This window comes from Calypte anna, chromosome 1 (genome assembly GCF_003957555.1).
Source record: "Calypte anna isolate BGI_N300 chromosome 1, bCalAnn1_v1.p, whole genome shotgun sequence".
NCBI classification, from domain to species: domain Eukaryota; kingdom Metazoa; phylum Chordata; class Aves; order Apodiformes; family Trochilidae; genus Calypte; species Calypte anna.
The window spans coordinates 42096924-42119806 of record NC_044244.1 but is presented as its reverse complement, the minus strand read 5'-3'; the positions used below and the strand labels follow the sequence as shown (position 1 = coordinate 42119806).

At 41.3% G+C, this 22883-nt stretch overlaps 1 protein-coding gene across 1 annotated transcript in view; it reads right to left on the bottom strand.

Annotated features, from left to right (window-relative positions):
- Positions 1 to 17105, bottom strand: part of ITPR2 (inositol 1,4,5-trisphosphate receptor type 2) — a 259728-nt gene extending 242623 nt beyond the window's left edge. The window contains exon 1 of the mRNA XM_030449603.1: positions 16826 to 17105. Coding sequence (XP_030305463.1) covers positions 16826 to 16917 — 92 coding nt within the window. The 5' untranslated portion in view covers positions 16918 to 17105. The remainder of the gene's footprint in view (positions 1 to 16825) is intronic.
- Between the last annotated feature and the right edge of the window lie 5778 nt (positions 17106 to 22883).

Sequence of the window (22883 nt, the reverse complement as noted above, 5' to 3'; positions counted from 1 at the left end):
CAAGACTCATAGACTCATAGATCACAACACTCAGTAAAAGGACTAAGTTGACCCAAATGCAGGAAAGGGCAAAAGTAAACATTGGGCTAGTTCATTCATTTCATGTTACAGCCTTGCAGAGCGTGACTGTCTCTAAACAACAGTCAACTCCATTAGAACAAATCATCTATTAAATTGTTTAAGTATATGAATTCATACTGCTTGGAGAGAGCTAAGAAGCACTCATAAACTCTTTTGATGGTGAACAGTGATGTGTAGCCACAGATAAAAAATAGCTTGCAGGGTAAATGTATATTCACAACCCCAGTGGTTTGAAAAACTATTCACCTAGACAAAAAGCATTATAATCTGATACCACAATTTACACATATGAATTCTTCCATCAGTACAGTGCCCTAAATAAGACACAAGAAGGTAACTGCTCTCCCATGATCTATTAAGATATAAACAGGTATTGGTTAAATCTAAATGGATAATCTTTCTTAGAAAAATGGAAAGCAGAGACAAGGATTTATTCCACTGCATGTATGCTGCTGCTGCTTACTACTCTGGCAACTTAAAAGGAGTACAAATTGTTCCTGCACGTCACAGTGCAGTTCATCTTGCTGGTCTGCAGCTTTGTGTTACTAATTATGTGAGTTGAAAGTCATCTCCAGCCTTTGTTGTTTTGTTGTTTTTTTTCTAATCCTCAAACTGAAGAGGTTTAGGAATATTTTTTGTTTATTTTTACCTTTCAAGTTTAATTTCTTTTCTAGGAAATGAGCACTGAAAATAGCTATTTGTTTGTATATAAAGCTCTGTATTTATATAAAAGAAAAGTTTGTTATCTAACTCATCATCCTGAAATTGGAAAAATGTACCACAACACTTCACACTATCCAAAGTTGTGCCTAAGTTCTTGCCAACCAGCTTTGCACAAATCTTGCCACAGCTGTGAAACAGACTTTCAACTGGCATCTGGATCAGTCTCTTTGCTCACTTCCTCTGGCAATACACAGTGCCCAGAAAACACCTGCATGGGAAGTGCTCAGGCAAGGAATGGCAGGAATATCCCTCTTCCTGTCCCCTCAGCCCACAGTAGCAAAGGTGGCAGAAGTACCACAAGACTTTCCAGTGCCCATCAGTAATCCCCTTTGGTCAAGACTCATGTGGAAGCAGCTGCAGATTCTGCATTAGGTCTAATATGAATCAGAAACCTAGGCACACAGAAATTCATCTGACCACTCCAGTGTCAATGTAAGGTGGGGACACCAGCCTCCAAAATGAAAATCTATCATCGCCAAAGCACAAAGTGCTGCTAGCCAGCTGGGACAGTGTTGAAGTCCTGTCCATTGCCTCTACTTGGAGAGTTCAGCCTTTTCAGAAAGGATTAGGTCATTTACATCTATACCATTAAACCTGTCAGCTTTTTCCAGGCAATCCCCAATCCCTTCAGATGCACTGTCTATCCTAAAAGATCCTACCTTCCACGTAGGGACTGGGTAGTGTTGGCATTATCAGCTTCCTGAAATAAATCCCTAATCTGGGCAAACATCAGAGTGCCTCCTTATTGCGGCAAACTAGCAGGAACCCAAGGCTCACTGGCATCCCAAGACTCTTACACTTGCCATTTTTCAAACTAAACTAGAAGGAGGAACTGCATACTAAGAATGAGTTTTTAGTGATAACAGATAATCACTTGTTATCCATTATCCAGGCTGTGTGGACCAAATTTTGATCAAACACTGATCAAATTTTCCTTTCAACATCCTCCTGCAACCACCCCAGCTGCAAGTGCTGTGGCAGAAGCAGTGCCAGTGATGCAAGAGATACCCCAAAACATGACACTGCCAATACAAAGCTGCTCTTTCAGGACACCAAAGCTCTGTAACAGGGACAAAACAGGCTCCTAGTACCCCCACAACTGATATGGTAGACTCAGTGCTGGAAATGGTGAACCACAGTGAACCACCTCAGGCTACACAAACCAGAGACCAGGATCAAGCACCACATAGAAAGAGCTACAAACACCACTGAATGCATAGGAAAACCATCCTTCCTCTTTCCCTCTTCAACTAGACTATATAACCTACTTTATTTCGCTCAGGAGAATTCAGTTCCATGTCACATGTAGAAGGACTGAGAACTTGTGGAAGATATTTAAGCTCCAACTTACAAAACAGATCCATATTTCTTCTGGCTGCAAAGATCAGAGATAAAAACACTGCACCTGTTTTTAACAGAAATCATGAGTTCCTTCACCAGTTCTTAGAAAACAAGCGCTCAGATCTGATCCCTCAAACAGTCAGCACATAAAAATATCCTGTTCTTGAGCAAGAAGAGCCAGAACACAGAAATTCCAGAACTTCTTCAACAGGCAATGTCATCCACCACCCTAGATACCTACAGCCAAGGTACAGAGTCCATTCTGAGAGTATTTGAAGAGACTTGAAAGTACAAGGTGAAGATACATTTGTCAGTGAGGCAAGTCTAGGAACACAATATCTTTGGTATCCTTGGAGGACTGAAGTAACTGCAAAGAAGAGCTGATAAGATATTTGCAGCCCTTCTGGTCCATTTCTATGATAAAATGCCTCTGTTTCTTCTAAGATCTGTGCCAAGCCAAGATGATAGCATAGAGGAAAGCAGCTACTGAAAAAAATGCTTGCTTGCTTTCTTCCCATGTTCCTGGAAATCTTCATGTCTAAAGAGCCTAAGTTCATGTTCAGACCAAAGAATGCACTTGTTACTACAGCCTTGACTATTATAACACATGTATCTCAACTACATACAAAAAAAGGAGTCATAAAGTGCAAATGATACTGAATTCTCCTTGATTCATTATGTCTCACTCACATCCAGTCAGTCCTTGGACTCCATATGATTTCATATAAAAATGTTTCCAAGAGATGTTCATGTTCCCAAAGAGGTTTGAACAAGCTTTTCCAGTCTAGTGTTTGATCTTCTGCATGCTTCACATCACCCAAAAATTTCTTCTATTATAATTAATTATAAATAGATTTACTTTAGATTGAAAAAAATAAGCTCTAAAACTTCTGGAGTGTAATTCATATTCTCATCCACCAATTTTTAAGTCCTCCAGAGTCAATGGGATATAGTGCCCCAATTTCTTTGCATCTATACAAGGCAGTTGAAGGTATGAGTCCATAAGGATCCTTTCTACCACACCCATCAGACCGTAGGCTCACTGAACTAGAGCATCTTCTATGGACGCCTACACTCTCAAAGACTAAGCAAAATACTTTGAATTTTAAATTTTCCTTTGATCCTCAGATGGCTTACTCTTGACCCTAAACCTACAGAAATCGTTCAGCAAAGTCTCTTCTATTTCCAAGCCCTTTGGTGCGTGACTTCCCAAGCATCGAGTAATTTTGGGAAATAAGTCATGACTCTGTCAATGGACAGTCATAACTATCTATTCTTTGGAAGAAGAAAAATCTCTTCAGCATCATACTCTATTAATGCCCCCACAAGATACTGTTGCTCTGGAGCTCTCTTATCTATCTTGCAAACATCACGTTTCCTGAACCATTTTCCACATCCTGCTTACCCTTCACCAAACCATTCTTTTTTCAGATCAGCTATGACTCTTGCAGCCCACCCTATTTCAACAGTTTCAAAGCCACAGTACCATTTCTGAACAAATATAAACTCCTTTGTACTATCTTATTTCTGAACTCCAAGCTTGCCTGATGCAACCAGAAAACCTTGATCTTGCCACTCTGAGGGGATGCTAAACTTTTTTAATATGATTGCAGGAGTCAATTATCTCCCCAGATGCTCTCCTGAGAAAGCTTTTATCTGCACTGAAGCCCCTTCCAGGAACAGTATGTTGTTCAGGTGGATGATTCGGGAGGCCTTGGATCTTATGCAGGAGGTTTTGCAAGTTATGAAAAGGAAAGAAAAAGGTGATCCCTTTTCCATCAGTCATTCCTTGAAATAACCATGTGAACTTCTGCCTAAGTCAGTATCTGCAATTAGTCTCCGAAAAGTTCATTAGGGTGAGGCACTAAGGTCACCCTGCTGCCTTCAGATCCAGGGATGTTTGTGAAAGCACAGTCCTCTGTTAATTCCTATAACCAAATAGTGAGTCTTCTCAAGATGCCTCAGCATAGTCCTGACCATATACTTCTGCCTTAGATTAATAAGGATGAAAATTTCAGAAATTTCAAGCAGATCTCCCCAAGCAGTTAAAAATGTTTTAATAATTTGTCACTGTCTAAACTCCCCTTTGTATTCACATACCTATGTTCCCACACCTGGATAACTAGTCTGCAAGTCTCTATTGAGGCTCAAACACAAAGCAATTCAAAGTTTTATTCACCTATATTTTGTGAAAAAAAGATCAGGACCAGAGCAAATCTATTTTTAAACATCTTACTGACCCACCAGACTGTTTGACAGTGAGTATATTGCATGCTCATTTCCCAAACTTGTCCAGTTTTTAATTGCTGCCCATAAAAGGTTTTATCCTTCTGATGCACCTGTATTTTTTTCAGGTGGCATTTTTATTCTTGATGGAATGCTACCTGAAAGGCTTCCAGTTCTTTTATTAGAAACTATATCAATTCTTTCTGGTCTCCTTTGAGACATCAGTCACAATTTTCCATTTTGAAAGTTGGATCCACCTCATGATACCAGATCATCCTAACACACAAGCCATGATGTTAGTTTTGGAGACTTACAAGCTGTTTTCACTATAAAGAAAACTCAGAGATGATGTTAGGTGTTTTCTTGATCATTTATTCAGAAAGAATTTATAAATTCCTGTCTTTCTAGATACAGGAAAAATCAAACACCAGGAGTTTTTTTGATTATAATTTTCAGAAAGAATTTTGCTTAGTAGCATGCTCTCACTTTCATTTCCCTTGAGGACACATAGCAGGTTTTCTCTGCCCAAAACTGAGGGTTTTTTCCTACTTCTCTGTACCTCCACTCACTTAGGCCTGAATAGCTTGCCCTGACTTTGCTGCATTTCTTTCTAAGAAGCTTTTTGGGTGTAAAACTCAGCTTTCATACAGGCTTCACCAAGTGTATGAGCTTTGCTGGTGAATTCTATTACTTCAGCTATCTGGTTGCAAAAAAGTGGAAGGATTTTATCTCACACCTCCACTTCAAATGGAAGAACCATAATTACACTGAACCTTTTCAATGATGTTCCACCCCACGTATTAGCAACACAATAATGGCAGCTAGTGTAAAACTTTTTAGTGCATACTTTTCTTTTCTTCCAATGATCAAGCTCATTCTGCATCTCTAGATATATACTTTAAAATACATTTGACTCATGGAAACTTTTATAAATTACTGACTGGCTTACTCTCAAGGCTCACCACAAGATAAACCAATATAAAACAATTTATGCAACTCAGCATTGAATATCTTACTAGATCAACATTTATTAAAAGAGAATGAGAGTTCTCCTAGAATTTGGAGACACAATTTGTTAACAGCCTCATGCAAGTCACTCCTCTGCTTGTCTACCATCCCTGATGATATTTCCCTTTAAACATACTTTAGATCCATGGCTGAAAACTCAAACCGAGCACTGTCCTACTTCCAGCTCTACTCAAGTGAAATGATTCTATTAAGAGCAGCCTAATCACAGTAGAGAAGTTAATCTGCCACAGAAAGGAAGCAGACCAGATGAAATGGTCCTGTGGATGATGAGTTTGACTCCACCAGCTTAATGCACAGTATTGCTTCAAGTGAGGTGTTATAACAGAGCTTTTTCATTACTGGTTTTACTGCATCCCAGATATTACCAAGTGGAAAAAAAAATCCAGTAATGGGTTCTAACATTCAGTGGCAGAAAAACCTGTTCAACTACAAAAGTTAATACAGATAGGACTTATTGCCTGCCAGGTCCTGACCTTGTATTCCTTTTATTTTTGCTAGAGAAGCCATTGCTAGCACAAATTAAGCATAGCTCTAAATCAAATCCTGCAGCTGCACACAGCCCCTGCCCTCCCTGAAGAGCCAGATGCTTGCCACTGAACAGTCTCATGATCTAATCCTAATCTATCCATTAGTAGTACTGAAAACCTAGCCAGGGAAGTAGAAATCTTAACTTGAATGTTCATCAACAGTTTTGTTGTTGGTTTTGGGTGGGTTTTGTGCTTATTTGTTTGTGGGGTTTTTATATTGCCACATGGCATTTGCTGTTGTTGAGTTTACAGATTTGCAGGTGTAGGCCCTACATCTCAGCCCACCTATACAGGAAATAATGTCATTAATCTTTGCTGCTATTTTGTTAGTTACTTTTTCTGAATAAAATAACATGTATAATATAACAAACTCATCTACAGCTTAGCACAAATGACCTATTACCTCCTCACCAACAAAAAAACTGTATAATAACCACTGAATTTTCTGTCTTATTTTGTACTTTATCATTTAGAGACAAAGATTTTCTGTATCCTGGTACTCTTAATATGGTCTATAAATAACATGCTATAATGACAGCAAGGATATGAAAGGATATCTATAAAGACACTTCAGAATTTTAATTAGAATTTGAACTTCTGGTATTCATTGAAACATTCAACTTCATGGGTATTTCAGCAACACTAAATCCAAAATATTTATTACATCAGTTCTTTAAGAAACATGTAGAACCTTAAAGCTCAACTTGCTAAGTTCTGTCTTCAACCTGAGAAGCATTACAGGCACTTCCCTACCTTATTTTTATGTCAGCAAACCTGATTTAAAAACTTATTTTAGGACAATGCAAGTCCATAAAACTCTTCACTTAACCCTGACTTTTCAACTCTCCATACAATCAAGCTCACCAAGCCTTATTTTTCCAATTCAGAAAAGGGGTGAAGTCCATGGACTGGCACCCTCAGAAGGGGCAGATGGCAGGGAGGGGAGGGTGCATTCAGCTGGAACAGAGTCTACCTTGGCAAAAGGCAAAAACCTTAACCGGAAATTTTCCAAGATATCAAAGTAAATACTACTAACAGGCAGTTAACCTTTCTCACTTGGCACAGTTTGTTTGGGGTTGGGTTTTTTTGTTTGTTTTTTTGTTTGTTGGTTGGTTTGGTTTGATTTTTTTTAATTTATACTTTTAAAACTTTCTGGGTAGCCTTAAAACTTCTTTTCTTCAGTCGGAAAAATGGAACTTGCTTAGTGATGCATTTCAACATTTTTCTCCACTCGAATGTACAAAGATCTGCTCTCAGGGTTTTTAAAACTGACATGCAGTCTTTCACTCTTTATTTATTGTTTCTGAACAGTAACAAAAACATTAACCAGATTTAAAAGGTGGCTTGAGAATATTTTAGCAAGGCACACCCCTGATACAGTTACCTGGAACAACTGGTAAGCCCATTAGAAATCCAAACCCAGCTAACTTTTAAATGGTCATGCAGAAAGCATTGTTCCCAGTCTGAAGTATTCACATACCATTAGTTATTCATCCTCCTCACCTGCAAACCATATGCTCTGATTTCAACTTAGCAGAAGAAAACAACTAAACTCAGGGCTTTCCTTCCACACCTTTCATTTGTGAACTTTTCCAATTTTCAAACTTCTCCTCACCTTCATGAGGTGAGGCACCTCACTTTTTATTAAACAGAAGTTTATCCAAAATTCTTAGAGCCCTGGGAGCCAGGATTTACAAATAATGCCAAGTATTGCAAGATCTATCCTAAAGCATGGGTCACATTCACCTCTAAAGCTGCCCAGTTAAAGTTTCTACATCAGAGTACTCAAAATCCCACAACTACACAAAATTTCACAGGCATCAGGATGTAGATGCAAACTGAAGCCAGGCAAAATTCCCCACAGTGAACTGAAACACATCCTGCAGGGGCAGCTGAATGCTTTATATGTTCAAACCATGAGTCCAAGCAGTTGTGTTCCCATGATCCCAGGCTTCCAGCTGCCTCTGCAACATTCATTAACTTATGTATATCAAATGCAGGATGGGGGGGGAGGAGGGGGTGAAACACTAAATCTTGTTTGAAAATCAAATAAGCCTTTAAATGAAAGTCAAGATAAGTTGTCCAACCACTGGATCATAACAAGTTTCTGTATTTTGAGATCCAAATAAAAAGCCTTGTTTCAGAGTTTGTTTGTTGATTTTTTGAATGACCTTGATTTTTATCTGCCAGAGGTCAAAGAACAAAAACTTTTACTGTTCTACTATAAATTCTTTTTACAGAGGAGAGCTGTAGAAAGCTTTGCTTGTAGTGTCAAATGATAACAACCACACTTGGAAATGCTTTTCTAGCCTTCTTCTGCCAAGTAACTTCATACAAATTTCAACTCCATGCCTTCACTTACATGGCAGTAACAAGCTAAACATGCATTTCAAATCCATTGTCCAAAGTTTATTACATAAGATGATTACTGGAGTACCACAACACATTATATATATATATATATATATGCTTTTGTTAGAAAAGCATCAGGCATCACATGCATTTAACAAGTCCACCATGCATAATAAACAACAGTGTGGGACCACAACATTAAGGATTGTTGTGCTTTTACACGAAGAATTGTGTAAGGTACCACAGACAATCTTTCAGGAACTGACTTTGTAACTCAGACATTCTCTTGGAGAAGGTAGCTGTGTTATGGATTTTCCTGAACAGCATCAAAACCCCCTGGCGTTGGGGGGGGAAATAATCAAATATTCTTTGTGGTTCTTTGAGACCACACTAGCCTCAGCACAGACCCACACCATTTGAAATACCAAAGTAAACAGTGGCAGTGACAGTAGCTTTCATAACTATTTTCTGTCAGCAGAGGATGCAGATCTCCCAGCACACTCTCCATCTTCTGTTCCTCTTCAGCCCTACCTCCCTTCTAATCTGTCCTGCCTTCTAGATCCCCTACATCAGCTACTGCCCTACCACAAGTATTTACCACTTTCCTCACACCCTTGGATTCCTCCACTGCTTCATCCTCCACTCCCCAACACATCCCTCTGCACCCATTTCCCCTCTCGTCATCATCCAGGGGCCAGCAAGGGAACACTGGAAGGACAGGAGAAAGTCTTCTCTCCCCACCCCCCCACTGCAATCAAGCAACCCTGTGGTCACTCATCAGCCAGCAAAAGTAATGGCAATATAAGTCCTGCTCAGGGGATGTGATGTACCTCTGAGGTCAATGAAGGGCTGGGGCACCTTTGGCAAGAGTTGCTGAGCACCACAAAATTTCTGCAGGTGGAACAGAACCTTCCAAAACCAGAGGTGCAGAAGGCAATTTACTGAGCAACAGAAAGGGGGGGGGGGGAACAAAAGCACTCACAGACACGGTTTGCAAGATCTGCCCAAATTTTATAACAACAATTTGCTTATCTTGCTAAGTCTAAAAATAAATCTGAGCAGAAGAAACAGCAATGCAGGAGCTCTGGAAGGGATGGCTGCTTAACCTAGTCAACACTTCAGGGTCCTCTTGTCTTTATTTTTAAGCTATAAATAAGATTTGTTTATAAATCACATGCTTTGTTTCTATTTAAAAGCAATAAAAAATGCAAACCAATCAGTATAAGAAGTAGACAGAGATTCAGGCTTAGAAAGACAGTAGGAAAAACAGCAACAAAACTACTGACACAATCTTTCAGCTACCATAGCCAAAATAGCTCCTCAAAACCTCAAGCGATGCCTAATACAAGATATAAATAATACATACACACTAAGCCTGTGTTTTCCCTCATTTGCTTTCCTTGTTTAACTCTGTTTTCAGTTTAGCAATATAACCTTGCTAGAATGTAATTTCTTAGTTTAAGTTTGTTTGTTCCGTATTTGAAGTGAACTGCTGCAATAAACACAGAAGTTATTTCCAGAGATGGGGAATACAAAGCAACTGAAGCACTCCTGTGACCCCAAGGAAAGGAAGCTGGAAATCCTGGGAACTGGGATTCCCTTCCCCTGCAGCTGCAGGTCAGGCTGGGGTCTCTTGGTGCCCAGTGCCATAAGAAAGAAGCTGCCCCTGCCAGGGAACACCACCCCCTGCCCTCTGTCAAGAGGCAGGTACCAAGAGAGCTGATGCAGGTGTAGGGGTCAGAATTAAATCCTTCCTCAACCCACAGCTGTCTAAACCTGGGCAAATTTCCCAAGGAGCAGAGAAGCACAAGCAGCCCATGCTGGAGGTGAACACTGACACTGTTGCAGCTCTTGACACAAAAAGTCAAAGTTTAGCATCACTATAAACAGCTGAAAGGAGGACCTATGTCAGATGTCAGGATGTATCTACACATCTATAAAGTGCTAGAACTACTAATTCAAGTAGTTAGGTGGAATCAGATTTACATGTAACAAATGAAGGTTTAAAAGAATCAGCCATAAGGAGAGTTACGTGTTTAATATAATTAAAATATGCATCTCTGAGTAGGTGAAAAACTACAAACACAGACAAGGAAAAAAGTAAACTCCTGAGCTACCATTCCTTTTCCTTTCTCCATTTTTTCCCTAAGTATTCTAGTTAAGTGTATCAAAGTAATATGAACTTCACTAGACTCTCTTTTGTACAAGTAACTGACCTTTCAAAGCAAGCAGAAACCAGACTTTCAAGCACATTAAATACACGTACAGAGGACATGGATTTGTGCTATTGCCCAACACACAGGCTCACACTTCAGCCAAGCAGCCACAGCCTGCACCATTCACAGCCAAGGGCAGAGGGTTTCAAACACCTCGCTGCGCAGTAAAACATCTGACTGACCAAAGGTTCATGTCCTTCCTGAGAGATAATGTTCCAAGCTGGGGAAGCAGAAGATTGATCTGGCTCTTTCTTCTGTGGCACTTCTAAAATACAGGAAAGCCTTCATTTCTAGTGAGTCAGAGAACCATGTAAAAACTGCTTAGTTAATCCCATCATTATGCAAAAGAAAGTTGAAGCAGACTAAGTAATGCAAGTGAAACAATCTCCCTTCTCTTTCCTGACTACTGCCCACATTATTATCCATAGCCCAGCTGAGAACTACATGAGTTTTAATAGCCACACCACTTGCCTCTATTAAAAATCTGAGTTCTCCCTTATTTAGATTACTACCACAGAGTTTACAGGTAAACTCACTTTTACATTAAATCAATTGGTCCTTTCCCTAACCCCAATTTTCTCTCCACTTCGCTTTGATAATGAGCTCTCTGAACCAAGGATATTACATGTACAGTGTCATAAATCATAATACAGTAATTAACTCTAATCCTACGTTCCTTCACACCCAAGATGTGCTCTGTGCACCAGTAAAACTTCTGAAACAAACAGATCCCCTCCAGGGCTCATTGCTTGTTTCATTCCCATCAGGGTGCTTTGTGGAAAGCTTTGTCTCATTGTTTATTTAAAGGCAGAACTGGTGTTAGAATATTTGAGATGAGCATCAAAATAAGTTTGTTAGAAATGGCAAAGCTGGAGCAGTGCCTAATTGCTAATGTGAGTGGATAATTACAGAGGATATAAGCTTTCATACATGTATTGAATTGCAAGGTTTGCAAGACATAGACTTGTATTTATATGTCTACATTTCTGCTTATGTGCCATTTATTGTAAGATCAGTGAAGGTATTTAATAATGCATGCAATAGAGCTTATGCTTAAGAAAGTCATCACATAAAAGTAACACACCATATAGCTGAAAAAGTGTGCAGCAGCATATATTCAAAGCAGCTACAGAATTCAGACCACTGCTTTTGCATTAAGAAAACTATCAAAAGAATTTCTGAAAATTATAATCTTACACAGTATTTTTTTAAAAAATAATAAGAAACACAGATTTAAAACTGTCAAGTCTCTTTAGTACTGTCAGTCAGGAGCATAAAGTACCTAGGTAATAGCATATACAAGTACTTTTGCCCACAGGAAATCTGAACTTCATCTTCCTTTCCCTGTTCTGGATATTATTGCATTCTACACTGTCAGAATTTAATTATGAGTAATTCTAGTTATGCCGTTTCCACTTTCTTCAGGCTTTTTATTCTTTCCTAATTAAGTTTTGTCATCTGGAACAAGAAAGAAAAAATTTGCTATTAATTAAAGGACATCTAGTCTGTTCCTTAACCATAGCTTACATTTTCAGACAGTAGGAGGGATGGGTTAAAAAAGTGCACCATTAAAAATACTACATTGCTGTGTTGTAAGCATCAGCAGTCACTACATCTTTCCTCATAACACCATTCTTGAGGCAACCAAGATAACACATTTTGGCCTTTGTTGTATTTGGAATGTTTCGATTTTTCCTGTTCCACAAGCACTTTCTACTTAATCTTTTCACAAAGATTTACTGATTCAGTCTGTATGACATCCAACTTCAGTAAGACAACTAATGTGCAAAAGCTCAAGGAATGAGCCTGGATAGAACTGTGATACTCGTTTCAAATAGGACTAATTTCAAACTCCACAAACTAAAAGTAATTCAAGAAAAATCAACATTAAACTCAAGAAAATGTGTCCAAACACTCTACAATTCACTTTTTGCTGCTAAACAGAAGTCTCAGCAACCCTTGCCATCCACAACCTAGCATGCAGCTCCTGCTGCATGCTCCATTAATTATGTTCCATGAGGTTTCTGGCTGCTGTGGCACAGAAGCCCACTCATGGAGGTGAGACAGGAATGCAGCTACTGATGGTGATTAACAGGGCCATCGTCAAATTTTCCAACAGCTGATGCTGGCTATTGTTGTTACTTACTTTTTTGCTGCTTCTCCAATCAAGAATACTTTTTTACCTCCTCACTGTACTGATAGGTGATAAATAGCAGCTCTAATTCCCAGCATGCATCATTGACAACATTTACAGCCAACATACTGGGGAAGGTGATCTCGAGGGTCAGACACTGGCCTAGGATAACTTAAGATACCTGGATGAATTGCCCAGCTCTGCCACATATGTGTCCTGTGGGACATAAAGCCTCCAACTGTGCAGAAGCTAAAACACAGTAAAAGCTCAAAAACAGGGTGGGGATAATTATTAGTACAGTTCAATAATCCAGTACCAAATACATCTTGAAATGGCAGAAAGCTACCTATGGTTGTAAATTGCTTTTCCCAAACATTTCCTTTTCTGTATAAGATTGCAAGACTATTACTTTATACATTCAAAAGCATTCTCCTTTTTAAAAAGGAAAGGGTTTGTTGGGAAAGAAGCTTAGAGTGCCTTGAGATTGGAAAAGATAGATTGCAGATCATTAGCACCTCAGAGAAGTATCCAAACCCAGAATAAACCCAAAGCCAAGCAGGAAAAAACAACAGGGAACTGCTGGCCTCTCAGTACCCCAAGTATCCAAAGACCTGCAGTAGCCAACAGAGAATGCTGAGCCCTGAAACCCTCTCCTGCACCATTACCCAGAGGTGTCCCTCTCCACTTGGGGTCCACATCCTCCTGGAGACAGATGGTTATAATTCCTCTTCTAGAAACTGAGCACAACAGCCTTCTTTTAAAACACAGATAGAGGAGGAAGAATTTGGGGCAGTGCTGCCTGCCTGCCTCCCCTGCCCTCATCCCAGGTGACAGCACTAACCCCAGTTGCAGAAGAGTTGAGTTTCCTCTGCTGACTGAGAGGGATCAAATCTGAAAGCAGAGCCCTCATGCTTGCATCCAGCAGCTGTTGATAGTAAAGAAACAGTTCAAAGACAAGGACAGAAACATGAGCTTCTTCCAGCTCAAAGAAGTCCCTCCACATTTTGGGTGCAATTTACAGAATCTCATTGTTCCAGTGATTCTCAACACCTTCACCTAGCACCACTTAGCACATTCACATGGACAAGTGGCACAGATCCCTTGTCTCCTAAACAAGGAGGTTAGGACCTCCTAAACTGTACAAGAGGAAGACTTCAATGCTCAGGTTATAGTATACATTAACCTGACTCTACACTCGATCTGAATAGTTCAGCTGAATCTTTCTCTTGGCTTTTTGTTTCCTGAGGAAAATGAGCACATGAACATTTCTGCACTAGCAAGCAAGCAAAAAATATTCCAAAAAGGCATAAAAGGGTACTTGTTTAGAAATCTCTCTCAAAAATAATCTGTTGGGCTAGTTCAACTCTTCAAGGAGTAAGGTCTGCTGACGTGACAGACCTCCCTGCTTGGAGAGATGCTATGCACTTTTTAATCTTATTTTTAGAATGGCCTCTCTCCTGCTTTGTTTAAGAAACAATTAGCTTTTGACAGCTTAAAATAAACAGGACTCTCTCTCTCTACTGCAATCACTAGATGTGAGCTGGATTTCAAGTTCTTGCAACTGCATGACACTACCTGATGGTCTCAATAGCATAAGGGACAAGTTAGTTTGCCCAGCACCTTTCAAAACAGCACCTTCAGAGCAGTACAGGCAAAAGTAATAAAACAGGGATCAACATCAGTCAAATGAAGCGAGCAATAATTCCCACTCCACTTTGTCCTCATCAATAAGAGGCCCCTCTGGAAGATGACACCACCTCTTTTCAGATGTTTGCAAACAGAGAACCTGCAGGAATGCAGGAGATGCGGGTGGTTAGCAATGGCTGCACAGCACATGTGCAGCTGGCCAAACTTCTTCCCTGGATGTAGTTTATTTTTCTGCCTCTGTGTTGCTGCAACCAGTCTAAAGGCAGTAATTTCAACAGCTGGCACAGATAATGTGAACTGGCATCGTAACTTTGAAATTCAGCCCAAGCTCTTGTACCACCAGCAGAGGGGTCAGCATTCCCATTTAGCAGACATGGAAGTTTTCCACTGGTGACTTCACATTTCCTTCAAAGCCTTCAGCTCCTCAGCTCTGGCCTCCTGGCTCTGTGGCAGCCTCCACCATACCAGGGAGCAGGGCACAAAAAAGCTGTATTGAATAGCTAACAGAGCTCCATCAGCATTCTTGAACTCCTGGCTTGCCAGTGAAGGAGAGACACTAAGAGTAATCCTGTCTCATCCCAGTTTTCTTGAGCAGGGTTAACTGGCTAAAAGAGAGCCTGGATAGCCTGCTAGTTAGGGTGTTGGTTTGAGTTCAATTAGTTCTGATAAAGAGCTCCCACGTGCCTTAGGCAAGCTTTGATCCTGGCTTCCTGCCTATAAAACTGGGGGAAAAGGTCCTTCCCTATCCCCAAGGAATGAAGAGAGGATTGGCAGGCTAAGCCTGCAACAGGAGAATGCCAACACACACTGGGGTGACATGCAGTTGTACAGGCACCAGAGAGGGCAGAACTATCTATGGCTGTAGACAGGCAGGTGCTAACAGAAATGAGGAACATTTCTCATCGTAATGAAAAGTAAACGTGCAGCAAATGCAGCTTTCCTCAGATAGCTGAACACAGCAATGAAGCAGAACAACGAAACCAAGCAACTCGACAACACATTATGCCTATGAAAAACAAATGCTGGGGATACAAGAAGAAGAAACAATATCCAGTGATTAACAGTTGCAGAAACCAAACTTTTTCAGGCAGGGTTTAAAATTACAGGAGTCAGCAAACCAAAAAGAGATGTGAGACTATTTAAATAGACTGTCAAAAATGAAGAAGACATGAAATTAACAAATAGAGGAACAAACCACTGGAAAACACTTGCAACAGATGAAATGAGTGCACAGCAAGGATAGCAGGTAAGAATAAAAAAGTACTAGGGACCTTGAACACCAGCTCTTTTCCAGTAACAGCACCACACCAAGTAACTTAGAATCACAGAATCGTTCTGGTTGGAAAAGACCTTTAAGGTCATACTGCCCTTCACCATACAGTTCCCTATTGAAGAGGACTCAGGACACAAAGTAATACCCGAGCACAGATTAATTAGCAGTGGATCAGCCTTAGCAAGTTCAAGTGTTATTCTGAAGGCACCGCTAATGCTTAAGCTGCGAATGACACTGATATTTAACTAGAGCTTGAGCTGCCTTGTTAATTGGAGCACTGCAATTCGTGCAGTGCAGGAGATGCTCCTGTAGACAAAGGTTTGACATGCTTGCTTTGGACATGGCATAAAGTCACTACTGCAGCACTCCTATGAACATCAGAGGGAACCACTGCACCCTTGGGACATGTCACTACAACCAAACTATGTGATGGGTTAAAGAAAGATCTCAATCGATTCCTATCGTCATTCACTGTGGTTTTTCTCTCCTGGAGTCCAAAAAGGTGATTTAAAGCAGTCAAGGTTAACAAAAATCTCAAGCAAACAGGCTGAACTACATGTTTTCACCCCGTGAAGAGAAAGAGCTCTTCTATGCAAAAAGCACCTCCACAAAATTAATTATCTGATTATAAATATCTGATCATTAACAACCGCAAATGAGACTTCAGGCAAACACAAAACTAAGTAAAGGGATGCACGTTTAAGGAGATGATTACTACGGTTAGCAAGAAAGCAAAGGTTTGTACTTCACATCTCTGTCAAAAATTTTTAGGCATGCAATAAAGCCTCCCCCACCACCACCACCAAAACAAAAAAAGCCCAAAACAAAACAGAAACACCTCTACAGAAGTTAGCTATAAATAAGGAGTACATGAATGCATTTGGGCACATTACAGGGTTACTTCTACAGAGCGGGCTCCGGCAAACGCCGGGTATTCCGGTTTGGGCTGGGCTGGCCCGGTGGTGCAGCCCCGGCAGGAACCGAGCGGGGAGCGCGACCACCTCCATGCCGGGCACCACCGCCTCCTGCCCGCTCCGCTCCACCGGTACCGCTGCCACCCGGGCCCCACTGCCGCGGGCCTGCACCAGAACTTCTCTCATTCCTCCCTTCTCCCCCGCTCATCACTTCCTACTTTCCTCCCTCCGCTGCCGGCCGCTTCCTGTGCTGTAGCCGGCACAACCCGCGTCTCGCCGCCGGCAGCGGGCACAGCCCGGTCCGATCCGGCTGCCGCCGCCCCCCCCGTCAGACCCCACACAGCCCCCGGCCCCTCACTCACCCCAGCGTGCTGATGAACCCGTTGACAGAGCCCTCCGCGTACAGGGACACAATGTCCCCGATGTACAGAAAGCTGGACATTTTCTCAGACATTTTGGCTCATGTTTAGCTGGATTTCGAGCTCCTCCCCTTCATAAAAAATAAAATAAAATTTTTAAAAAATTAAAAAAAAAAATTTAAAAAAGCAACATGCGGGAGGTGAGAAGCCGAAGGGAGAGACGAGGCGCAGCGGTGGCGGGGCGAGGGCGGGCCGGGCGCTCAGCGTGGCCCCTGCAGCGCTGCGCGGGCTGACATGAGCGCGGCGCCGCTGCCCTCCGCGGTCCGCCGCGGTCCGCCACAGCCCGGCCCGGCTCGGCCTGGCCCGGCCCGCCGCACCGCCTCCCGCGCCTCCGCCCCCCGCGCCTCCACCCTCCGCCTCTGTGCCCCGCTCCGCTACTGCCACCCTCCCTCAGCCCGGACCCAGGGTCGTAGCTGGCGAGGCGGTGGCTTAGGCTGCGGGTCAGGCCGCCTTTGCTCAGGTGGCAGCCGGGAGGGGTGCTCCGGAGACACCCCAAGCTCCGCAGTAGCTCCCTGGGGCCCGTCAGTAGCCGGCGCGGGGCCCGAACAAGCCCCGGGAGGCTGCGGGGCAAGTGGAGGGGGGAGTAAGGCGAAGCGGTGGGCTAGGATGGGGGTCCCTGCCCCATGCTGCCTCCTCTGCCCAGAAGCCACTGTCACGCTGCGCGTAGTTTAGTCACCAGCTCGTGTCAGCCTCTGTTTTACATCTTACAAACTTCAGGCACCACAAATCTTTTCATTTGTTTGTTTGGTTTTGTTTTAATTTGGAAGGTAACCGTGCTGCAGTCCTGCATAAGAATTCCTTATAGAACACATTTCCATAAGAAAATTGCCACTAATTTAGAAAAAACAAACAAAAAACCCAAACAAACACACACACACACACACACACACACACAGCATTCCAAAAGACCTTTCTGTCGAGAAAAGAGGGGACACCGCAGCCTCGTGGTGCTCAGCAGAGTTGGGGTGGGGGGAGCTGCCAGCTCTACCCCCAGCACACTGGATGAGGGCCCTGGATATGCTACCAAAGGCTGCACCAAAGGTGTCCAAAGGGGCTCATAGGAGGCTGCACAAATCTACTCTGCTTCAGTTCACTGACCAAACCCAAGTACCAGCCTGCCAAACCAGACATCCAGCAGTGGATGAAAGTGTTTAGTTACAAGGAAAGGCTATTGCCAGTGTAGGATTCTTCCTTTTAAAAACATTGTGCATTCTTTTAAGAAGAATGTGACTTCCACCAAGGGTTATAGCAATCAAAATATTTCCACTTTTTCTCATTTTTCAGCCATATTTTACCTCCCCAAGACAACTCTCCTAATTACTGGCAAACTCAGCAGTAATACTGGTAACTCAATGTATTTTTCCAACAGATTGTTGGTCCAACCCAAGTCTAACGCCCTGATCAAATACAAACTTCCAAATTGTAAGAAAATAAATCTGCTTACAGGAATGTGCAGACTGCTGAAAGCAATAAGCTGGGGGTTTCACGCTTGCATTTAATTTCCCACGTTTACAGATTGCAGCCTTATCTCACTTCTGAGCATAAATCTTTGACACCAGGAATGCTGAGTTTTCAAAGCAGAAAACATTTTACCACCTAGATGTACAGGGGGAAAACGTTCTGACATTCTAGAGTTCTCCATTTTGCTCTTTTACAGTGAATATCTTGGATTGGTCTCTTTTTTGTAAACACCAGGCTACAAAGATACCACCAAGCATTTGCCCTTGCATTCTGGTTACGTATGAGGTTCTAGCTCTGACACGTCACCAAATTATTTTAGTTCAGTCTCCTGAAGTTATAACATTTTTGGAAAAAAAAATATGAAGAGAATGGGTTCCAGAGCCTTTGTTCTGAAATCAGCACTTGACCAGGAAAACTGAAGCTGATTTGTTTAAAACTGCCCAAAACACATGTATTAAAACCCAATGCTGGATTAAACTAAAACATAGCAGAATTAGAAACTGAAAGAGCAGCACAAGGCACTGAAGGGGGAGAGAAGCTAAGGCTGCCTCCCCACATGCTGACTATGAAAAAAGCACTGACCCTTGGTCCCTTCCAGAAGCCACCACACAGAGGGCTCAGGCGTTTTCTTTCATGAAAATGTGGTTCTGGGCAGTTTGTACCTGGGGCTGGGCAGAAAAGGCTTTACAATGCATTGATAATATTCTTTGCCTTCCTTGACTCTGTTTATTTCAGCCATTTTATATAAGGCTATAATGGCCTAATTAAGATAATTCAGCCACAGAGGTTTCACATTTCCAAGCAGTAAATGAAATCCTGGCTTGCCTTGATCAGTGTGAGTGTTCTTAAGGACTTCAGAAGTTGGCCAGGCAGCAAGGTTGCCTGTGAGCAAATCCCCATTTGGGACCATTCACAGCCAGGAAGGTCCAAGTGGGTTGTCTAAACACAGGTTATTGGGGCCATTTGAAGTGCCCTTTGATACCTGAGACATCCCCAGGAGTTGACAGCAGGGGAGCAGAACTGCTACATCCTTGACAGCTCTGCCTGCTTGTAGGCAACTGAAGGGACTCACGTGTTTTGGCATAACATGAAAGGTTAATTCAGGACACTTTAGAAAATATTTAGCATTTGCTTGCTGTGTCAAAGCTGGAACTGATAGGAGTCTTAGTCGTCTTTGCCTCTTTCCACCCCCGAGGAAATCAAGGCACAGGCTGCATTCTCTCCTTCATTTCACCCTTCAGGTTGAAGCACACCAGCAGCTGGAAGCTGTTACCACCTCGCAGCTCCCTGGTGATGTGTGTAAAATGGATTGGAAATCTCAATCCAGTTTCCAGCAGTAATGGCTTTTAACTAGAAGTAAATTGCATGAAATCACTTCTTTTTGTGAAAAAAAGCAAAAGTCAAATCCCAAAGGCAGCCAAGGATTCAAGCAAATGTTTTATTTTAAACTTATCTCATCAAAACAGCCCAACAATCCTGTTGAAGTTACCAGATTACTCGTACACTCTAAATAAGAAACTACTTACCACTTTTGTATACCAGGTCTTTTAGACCAGGCTCATACCATTACCAAATGGTATTGCAATCATGCTGAAAAAGTAAAACTGGGCAACCCTTGCTGATCCTCTCCTTGCAGACAAAAAATTTAGATAGCAATGAATGGTCCTGTAGCATTTTTAGCAAGCATTAGCTATCTTCGATTAAAAATAATTATTGTACCTCTCTGAGTGGTACTTTTATGAAGATAGTATCTGGAAAAATTTAATTAAAATGAAAGAGATTTTGTCATAACAAGTCTACTTAGAAAAAAACAAAGCATGGTCAGAGATGGTAATGGACTATTGCTTCATTTATCTGAAACAGGAATGAACCAAAATTGTTGTTAAACATGGATGTTTTCACTACAGTTTTTAACATAGCAATTAGCTGCAGGGTGAAGGTGAGGCTGCATAGTCAATAACTGGAATATGTTTTCCATCCATTATCTCTGGTAATCTTTTCTTCCAAAGCTCAGAATACAGGCTTTGCCATGAAAAAAGACCCAGATACAGAAATCATCAGCCAGCACAGACAGACTGCCCCAATCCATGTAGTACTCTCTATATTGTAAAAGTGAAGAAATCTTTCTTACTCAACTTTTATTTCTAGTCTGTTACTTATTTTCAGAGAAGAAAATACTTCTAGTGATGTTTGCAGTAGTATCTTGAAATTAGATCTCTATATAACAGTATTTGGCAGTATTTTAATAGAGGGAAATTTTACCATGATCTCTACACATCCTAGATTTTGATGTTCATGCTGGTGTAGAGGGATAGAAGAGAAGCAATGAATCCATGAAGGCATCATTAGGAACATCCAGAGGCAGCATTAAACATCCACATTACATGTCAAAATATCCAATATTAGAATGATCTTAGACTCAAAAAACTCACCAGGTAAATAGGCCAATGTCATCATATTCTTGTTCCTTTTCCACCTATGAATATGTCTGAATTTTCTGCTCATTGCATCTAAACAGGGGAGGGTCCTGACAGAAGTTGAATTTTTTCTGGATTTGAAAACTGTCTGATTGGAAATACTTTAATCTCACATCCCTCCAACCTACCTCTCGTATGAAGTTACAGATATATAGGTCACTTTGGTGAAAGTAAACCAGACCAATTAGAAGCTTATACAACAGGCAGCATTGATGTTTGTTTTCATGAAAGCAGAGGATAGTGCTTTCCAGCTGCAGGAGAAAAGGAAAAAGAGAAGAATGCTGTTAACTGTTTTTATACAATAGATATAAATGGGACCAAGCCAAAACCTAGGCAGGCACGCCAGAGCTTTAGCATGCGAGCATATGAAAATCTGGACCCAAAGCCTTGGGTTTGTTTTATCTTTCTAATAGTGGAGGAGACAAAACCAAAAAAGATTACTCTATTCCAGATATTTTGATATTTCAAATCCAGCTCTGATTTTAAAACCCATCTCTAGCTGGAATATTTAAAATATATTTATCTCAAGCAATGCACAATTAGCAGCTCACTTGAGGATGGCCTCGCTTTTAAAGGCATCTAATGAAGTTTCCCACACAAGCTGGATACGCCCATCACTTTGTGGATATTAATATTTGAGACAGCCTTGCTCTTCCTTGAGCACAATGGCATTTCAAAACACTTGGATGTATAAAAGATGACATTACTTGGCCTTCGAGTTGGATCAGAGAGTGCCAGAACAGCTTTTGTTGACAGTACCCGCACACAAACATTGATTTATTGCTGGTAGTGCTTTGTTTCATTTTGCCTATAGCAAACATCAGGGTACTAGATAATTTCTTGATAGATAGATAGATAGCTGTGGGGACTCATTTTGCCTTTTTTCTTGTCGTGGGAGTTAACTCTTCACTGATGTTACTTTAAACAATATGTTGGTATTGGTGCCATACAAAATAATAAGCATCTGGTTAAAAGAAAAAACAGAATGCCCTGGGGAAAAAGAGGCCTGACAAAGATAAATGTGATTTAGTAACATAATAAAACAGGAGTGTAGTAAATCATGCAAAATAAGCATCATTATTTGATTGCAAATGAGAAAACCAGAATATGGAGCATTTAGTGCTGGTCTACCCACGTTTTTCAACCTGGCTTAGAAGAAACAGGAAATTCTGGCTAAATTTGTAACACCTAGTTTTATAAAAGACTTTCTACTGGAAGGAAATGCTTTTTCCTCAAATGTTGGAGGTAGCTCTGCAAAGGAACAGCTTTCACAAGTGACCTTTAGGGGGTTCCACCCGAGCAGGGGTATGAGCTTTGCATCTTCCAAATACACCCATTTGTATTATGGCATGCTTGCATGGATGAGGACTGGCTGACTCCTTTGTTACATTTGAATTTATGAGAGCTAATATATGTATTAATTCAGGTATTTAAATAATCACTGGTTTGTTGTAATAATCTCTTAAAAGATAAAAACTCAGAAATAATGGAAGCTGAATTTATTTGTGAATTAATGATTTAAGTAAAAGGAGTTTAGATTAAAGAGGAAGCCAGGGTGCCCTTCAAACTGTGCCACAATGCAACAGCTATGTAAATAAACTTCTGAGAGCAGCTCCAAGCCATTCAAGTAAAGATATTTCTCCTTGTGATACATTTGAGCCTTTTTTTGAAATAAGTTTCCAACTGTTTAACCACCAAAGTTGTTCGTTCAAAGAGCCAAATATGAAAACTCGACCAAAGCAGAAAGCACAATGTGCCTTTCTTTGAAAACATCTCTGTAGAAAGGATGCTTTATTTAGAGGCTTCAGGAAGTCAAAGCATTGCCTTCTATCAGCTCGCAACCACAGAGCGAGCATCAGGAAGCACACAAAAATGAAGTTACTATTCCTACGTGGAACAAGTGCCAAGGGTTACACCGAGTTTGCTTTCAACCTTGCAGAACTCCCTGCCAGCCCCACAGACTTGTTAATCAGGCAGCGTCTCCTGGGGTTTCTTTTCCGCTTGGCTGCCTAAAGACGAAGCCTTTCCTTACAAAATAAAGGGAGACACATACCTTGTTTCAG